At 36.9% G+C, this 7,559-nt stretch overlaps 1 protein-coding gene across 1 annotated transcript; it reads right to left on the reverse strand.

The window, feature by feature from the left end:
• Positions 1-3,916: 3,916 nt before the first annotated feature.
• On the reverse strand, positions 3,917-4,582 carry LOC137734296 (uncharacterized). The gene has a single exon (XM_068473587.1). The coding sequence runs from the start codon at positions 4,580-4,582 to the stop codon at positions 3,917-3,919; it is 666 nt and encodes a 221-aa protein (XP_068329688.1).
• Between the last annotated feature and the right edge of the window lie 2,977 nt (positions 4,583-7,559).

Here is a 7,559-nt window from a genome sequence, read left to right on the forward strand (position 1 = left end):
TTCTTAGTGTTGTTTGGGCCTTGGGCTTTTATTATTTCAAGTCATCCAATGCTTGAATAAAAGCCCAATGGGTTTAGGCCCAATAAGCCCAAAACGATCTTTTATCGCTTTTATGATTTCTTTAGACTTTCTAAATTAATCACAACACTTAATTAATCCAATTAATTATTTCCATCATCCATTAGTTACTCACTACAAGAGTGTATTGGTGAACAATCTTTTAGGTTCTAATTAGCAAGGCAGTGAGGTGATTGGCACCAATCCAATTGATTATATTTAATCCATCCACTTAGTGAATTAAAACTTACTTTTAATTCACCTTCTTCTTTGATGACTACATTTAATCATCTAGAAGAACTCACAAGCCATGAGTGACATCTAAACATATATCATGGCTACCCAAGCTAATGTAGAAGTTCATTCGGAGAACCTATTCAGTTGGAATTACAATGTAATTCGATCCTTCTCTAAAACAATACTCTCAATCACATCACTAGGGTATGGATATACTATGTCAAACCCCTAATGTGATTATGCTTTCTTATATGATTCAATTGAGTCGCATAGGAACGTTTTCCTTTATTACGCTCGAGACTTCGGACGAAGATTCCCGAATCATATCTCAGAGTATTCTTCCTCTCATAACGAGGATCAGAGATTCCTTGTTGATCATTCACATGCCTACATGTTTAGATACCTTAACCCCAACAATGCCGTGGACACTCCAATGGAATGTTGTTTGACATGATCAAAGATCAAGGACCTAACCATTAGACATCTATGATGTCTCAGGTCAAAGGATTACTTACATTATTCCAACCTTCAGAGTTACTTGCTTCACATGTGAGTAGACCTCCATGCAAGTACTCTCGTTCGATTGTGTTCAGTGAACTCATTCCCTTAATGAGCACCTACATACTTGTCTTAGTGTCACTACACGAATGGGATGAGACTTTCCATCCTTCCATTTGAAGCAGACATAGTATGTACCGGTCTATGCATTGTCAGTATCCCTCCGACAATCCTATGACCAGGAACCTTTTTGGACATAATGGTTATGAGAAGAAGGTCTCTGTAGTCTAATCATCATTAGATTACTTCTTCCATCAATCCATTGTCCATGTATTCATTATTTAGGACATATTTCGTTCATTGAGATAGTCCTAATTAGTATCTTTGCCTTCCGATGTATAAGAGTCATATATACATCATTACATAGTCCTGAAAGGTTTCTTCCAAAGATTGACTTTCAGGGCATATTTCCAACAATCTCCCACTTGCACTAAAGTCAATCACTAGTGTAACTTATACATGATAGTTGAGTGAGCTTATGCTCGTAGGTTAACTTGGTTATGTATTTAATCACCTTTTAATTTAAAAGGGATTTACTTATCAAATGTTTCTAAAACATTTTGATGATGTCTCTTTCTTGTGTTCGAATACTTTGATGAGACCTTGATTCCATGGCTTGAGCTATCGCCCTATTACGTCGTAGTATCCTACTAACGACCTTATGGTTTGGATTCAATCATTGGTTCTAAAAGAACCCCTTTCATTCAAAACACCTTTTGAAGCAGTTTCTAAAACAATATATCGACATATATTTCGTTTGTATACTTTATACAAACTTTGCTCCAATCTTTGAGACCATTGTAGTACAATACTATCAATATATTCATACGATTAGTACTTCATTCATTATGAAGTTCCATTTGTTTAAAATGGATTATTTTCACTTTGGTTCATAACCTAAGTGAATGCACGCTTCTAGAGTCACACTCTGATGTTCCTTTCTTAAAGGCAATAATACTCTTTCATTTGCTATGGTTCTGATCCTGGGATATAGTAATATCTTAAAGTGACAACCCATGTGGTTTTTCACCTTTTGATATTTACTCACAAGTCCATACATGTGTCCCTTTTGTGATTTTATGACACATTTATTATAAGGGTTATGAAAGTGATTTTCTATCATATAGTAAAATGCTTTCTTAAATCTTCAACATTTGAGATTTAATTTCCCCATATAACTTCCTTGAGATAGCCTTTGTTATATCAATAAGTCCAATTTCAAGTCTATACTTAAAATTAACCGTGTCATGTCTTGTCATTTTTCGAGTAACATCTAGGTTTGATCAAGTCTATCAAATAGACTTTATTCATATCTTGTTGCTCAAATTATGACATCACTCCCATTGGGCTTGTTGTAACTTAGCATTCATTCAAAAACTTAACACTTAAATTTTCTTGATTTGAATGCATATTGCTCCTACTAACTTGTTTTGGATCTATTGACAATCATTGAGATCCATTAGCTTATTAATGATGTCTCAACAATTTTGAGACTATCAACAACGCTAGCTAACACAAGTTATTTAAATGAATCATTTAAATGGTGTCATACACCATACTTCAAGTTTTAGTCATACTAAGACTTTAATGTAGTCATATAAGAATTATCCAAGTCTTTAGTGAAAGCATGGCTTCTACTAAGGATATAGAAACTCAACCATTCCTTCTAGGTGGTTGATATAATTCTTTATCAAAACTACATAGAGCGTTATAGTTACATAAGGTGACGAATTCGGATTGTCTTGTTGTTAAACTATATGTTGTGACTCATTTTGAAACTATTCCCTTTTGTTTCATCAACTTGTCCATATGCTTTGTTATTTAGCTTGTTCTCTTAAAAGAGAATGATGGACAACTCCCAACATATAACCATTTTATGCTAGGTTGACGAAACCTACATTCAAAGACTATTCTTTAGAATGTTACACAACATAGAAAATTAACGTTTTGTAGAGCTTGAGTCTTTTAACAATTAAAATTATAAACTCTCAATAATAGTCAAGTACTATTATTATTTAGACAACTATAAACCAATCATATTCAAGTTTATATCCAATTTCTCACCTCCCACTTTTTCTCATGACTTTAATGAGAAATCATTTCATACATTCAAAAAAAAATGTATAAACGTGGAGTATACGGGTTGAGGACATTGTGTAGTAGCTTTAAAACCTTTCAAGCTCATTTGTTTCACTCTTCACTAAGTTGATGTCTTGTTATTAAGTGACTAAAATCTTTAAACATTTTATTGATTTAGACACTTCATTCTTGGTTTAATCACTAACACACTTGACATTTTAAAACAATTTTAAGAATGTCCAATTAATTGTTCAAAACTACTAATTGAATCAAGAGTGATCTTGATTATTGTGGTTTAAGTGATAACCATATAAGAAACGTTTTTCTTATTTCTAATATCTTTATAATCATGTATCTCAACTAGGATACAACAAGACAATATTCAATTCATAACATTACTTTAAGGAAATATTTTATTTATTAGAAGGCATTCATCACATTACATTAATATGATAACACAAACATTCACAATGTTTAACTTAAAAGGAATTATCTCTAAACATTTAGAGACTTATTTAAGTACCTTCAAACATTTAGGTATTAATAGTGGTCTTCCATCATATGAAGCCACATAATAAGTTCTTAACACAATAAGAAAGTTTTAAAGACAATCTTTAAATGCCTAAACAAACTTCCCAAGTAGTAAGCAAAAAAAACATGGTGACCGAACCCTTCTCCACTCTTTTCTTTCCTTGTTCCTCTTCTACTTAGCTCCTCCACCTATATACAATTATACAAGTGATTAGCATTTTATATCAAATATAAATATTTAGAAGATCTAACAATTAGAATTGAAGATAAGAACATAAACCATACCTTGTGGCTTGTCCTTAAGAGTTGCAAGGTATAACCTGCAATTCCTCTTCCAATGCCCCTCATTTCCACAGTGGTGGCAAGCCCCCTTGGGCTCCATTGCCTTCTTTTTCTTCACTCCTCCTTTCGGCTTAAGAGTGGGTGACTTCTTCTCCTTCCCTTTGCCTTTGCCTTACGGCTTAGACTTGGAAGAGGATGGCTTGTTGTAGGCTACTGCAGAAGTCCCTACAACGTTCTCTTTCATCATAGTTTTCTCAGCAGTTACTAACATGTTTAGTAACTCAGAGAGAGTACTATCCATTTTATTCATATTGTAGTTCATTACAAACTGTGAGAATGAATCAGAAAGAGAAGCCAATATAAAGTCCTGGGCCAATTCCCCGTCAAGTGGAGTACCTAGGTTCTCCAGTTGTTCAATGAATCCTATCATCTTCAGTGCATGTAGGTGCACTGGAGCCCCCTTGACCATCTTGGTCTTCACAAGTTCACAGACAGTGCTAAAGCGACGGTTGCGCGTCTCTTCACCATATAACTCCGTAAGATGGAGTATTATGGAAAAGGCACTGTCCATGCCCTCGTGCTGTCTCTGTAGCTCCTCATTCATGGAAGCCAACAGATAGCACTTGGCTTGTGTGTCATCCTCAATGTGCTTGTCAAACTTAGCACGTTCATCCTCAGTGGCCGAAGGGCCAAGAGGTATGTGAGGTGGAGCTTTGTCTAGTACGTAAACAATCTTCTCCAATGTTAGGAGAATCTTGGCATTACGATACCATGATGGGAAATTGTGCCCCTCTAGGCAATGTTTGTCGAGTATTTTCGCGAGTGTGCTTCCAACCATATCTAAATACATAAACAATAAAATAAATTAGTTTGATTGTTGATTAAGTCACACGATTCGGGTCTTTGAACCGAATGACACCACCCACCATTTTTGGCAAATTCCATATCCCTCAAGATGGAATCCGGGAGATTTCAAAGAAAGCTCCTAGCAGGTTATAGGAGGCTCACTATTACCAAGCCCACCTCACGATGATACGATGTCGGCTAGCAAAATTAATAATGAGAGGGTATACTTACCCATTCACAACAACCTCTTGTGATTACCTATCTTATTGGCCTCTAGAGAATAATGCCTCACGATGATACGATGTTGGCACCATTTCTTCTTAGTTAAGTTCTTACCCACCATGCCGGTTTAGATAGGGGTCCAAATATAACCTCACGATGATACGATGTTGGTTACACTTGTTGCCTACTTTCACCACATCAAATGTTTTTAAATAGACTCCTCCTGAGTATAAGCATGCACTTTGTACTCCCCCATGATAGGGTGAAGGTTGTGTACAAGTCATAAACGATTGGAGCCTACCATGGTGGAAGGCCACGAAAAAAGTGTTCAAAGCACTCTTACGCTTTCAACTTAATATTGTATTTGATTGAGGGATTTTAAGGTCTCATCAATTTTATTTATTGAAACACATTCAAATAAATTGTGTCCTATTATAACTACTAGTCCAAAGTTTAATGAAATTAGTAGCATACAATATCCCCACTATTCGTTTTCATAAAACAAATCAATATCAAAACATTTTTCAAAATATTGGAGATACATATAACTACTAATTGTATTCATTATAGTTTAGTAGCGTATGATACTCCCACTATTTGTTTTGAGAAAAAACAAATCAATATCAAAAACGAATTTTTCAAATATTGGAAGTAACTACTACTACTACGGTTTTTGCATTCCCTTGTAATTGGACTTTATAGTCATCTTAGGCTCTTGGATGACCATGGACTTATTGGTTAATTCAACAACGAGCCAACATTGTTGAATAAGATCTCGGGGAGGTTGTGTCAATTTAATTACGTGCTTTCAATTCAATTAAAACATTTTTGATTGAGCCATTAGAAATGAAAGACAATGATTCATTGCTAATTAGGGCGTTGGACCCATTTAATCTTTTTATCTCATGTCAAAACCCTCTTTTAAATATGTCTCCTTACCAATAGTTAAAGAAACTCTAGTCTAGTACTAGAGGGAATCAACTAACTAAAAGAGATTAAGAAGTAATAAGAATTACAAACCGATTTGTACAAATTCCTACAAATTACACATACTAAGAGGGAGAGATAGATTAATGTCAAACATGATAAGGTCCAATTGAAATAGAAATTAAAACACATTCCCAAGGTTCAAACAATTTGAGTTTGGCGCCTTATTCTCGTAGCTCAATTATTGTTTAAGGCATAAGTCCATAGTCACCAATTTTCTAATTACTTAATCACATTAAATGATTAAATGGAATGCAACATAATCAATTAGATTTAGTGCATATGGGCATAATTAAATGATGAGTTTAAACATTAAACAAAATTAAAATCAAACATTTCAATTTTTAAATAGTAGGGGTCTAAATGCAAATATGAAAAAGTTAGGGGTCAAACCATAAATACTAAAAGTAAAACCAAACTTTTCATGATTACAAAAGGACCCTCAAGTGGGAAATCCATTGAGTTTGGCCGGCCATATGAAGGGGGAGGTGGGTAGGTCTCACCCACCTTGCATTATTTCAACATAAAGAAGAAAAAGAATTCAAATTATGCTTTGTAGTATCCCAGTCCCACATCGACGACGTGAGGGGGAGCCTTGGGCCTTATATATCCATTCGCAACTTGTTGGTTTACAGTGACGCGTTTTGTGGGCAGGCCCCAGAAGGGGTTGGCAGGCGCTGGCCTACGGGCAGAGTACCGGTCCACAGAAACAAAGCCGTGCGGTAGCCCTGTCCTCGGGCAGGGAATGCCAAAGCGGACAATATCACTGTAGACGGCGAGTTGGGATGTGACAATTTGGTATCAGAGCCTTACTCACGGCCGTTCGGTGTGCCGACGAGGACGTCGAGCTCCCTAAGGGGGGTGGACTGTAGTATCCCAGTCCCACATCGACGACGTGAGGGGGAGCCTTGGGCCTTATATATCCATTCGTAACTTGTTGGTTTACAGTGACGCGTTTTGTGGGCAGGCCCCAGAGGGGGTTGGCAGGCGCTGGCCTACGGGCAGAGTACCGGTCCACAGAAACAAAGCCGTGCGGTAGCCCTGTCCTCGGGCAGGGAATGCCAAAGCGGACAATATCACTGTAGACGGCGAGTTGGGATGTGACAATTAAGCTGACACACCCCGACCGAGATCAGGGCGTGCTGGCCGTCACCCGAAGGTGACGTAGCCATGTGTGCGTGCGGAAGCTATTAAGAAGGTAATAAAAAGTACGAATAATTAAAAACTAACTAGCATACAAAGTACTAGTGTATGTGAGACACAATTTCAGAGCAAGTCTACAGCAGTCAAAAAGGAAAGATACGACATATATACACCCGAAGGTGACCCTACAATGGTGAATGTCTGTCAGAAATGCCGGGACGCCCTCTGGGATAAACCACCGAACTTGCTAGACCACTAGAACCTGGAGGGGCGCAAAAACAAAAGCGTGAGTGGGCAAAAACAAAGTTCTTTGAAAACTCTTTAGCAAAATATATTCTAACCCCTCGCCGTAAAACCTGTATACTTCCCAGAAAATGAACATATATATATACGTATGTATAGGTATGCCAATCATGCTCCACAATATGCCATTCATGCTCCACAATATGCCATTCATGCTCGAGAATATGCCACAACAGAATCTCATAATCAAATATAAATGCTCAAGCGTAATTCACATCAATAACATATAATCTAGCAGCCGGGAGTCACCTAACGTGACCTGTATGGCTACATATAGAGCTCCAATCTCAACTCAATATCTGAATCTGCACACG

This window comes from Pyrus communis, chromosome 5 (genome assembly GCF_963583255.1).
Source record: "Pyrus communis chromosome 5, drPyrComm1.1, whole genome shotgun sequence".
In the NCBI taxonomy this organism is placed as follows: Eukaryota; Viridiplantae; Streptophyta; class Magnoliopsida; order Rosales; family Rosaceae; genus Pyrus; species Pyrus communis.

Coding starts and splice junctions, on each gene's coding strand:
- LOC137734296 (XM_068473587.1), bottom strand. CDS start 4,582: ATGGTTGGAAGCACACTCGCGAAAATACTCGACAAACATTGCCTAGAG.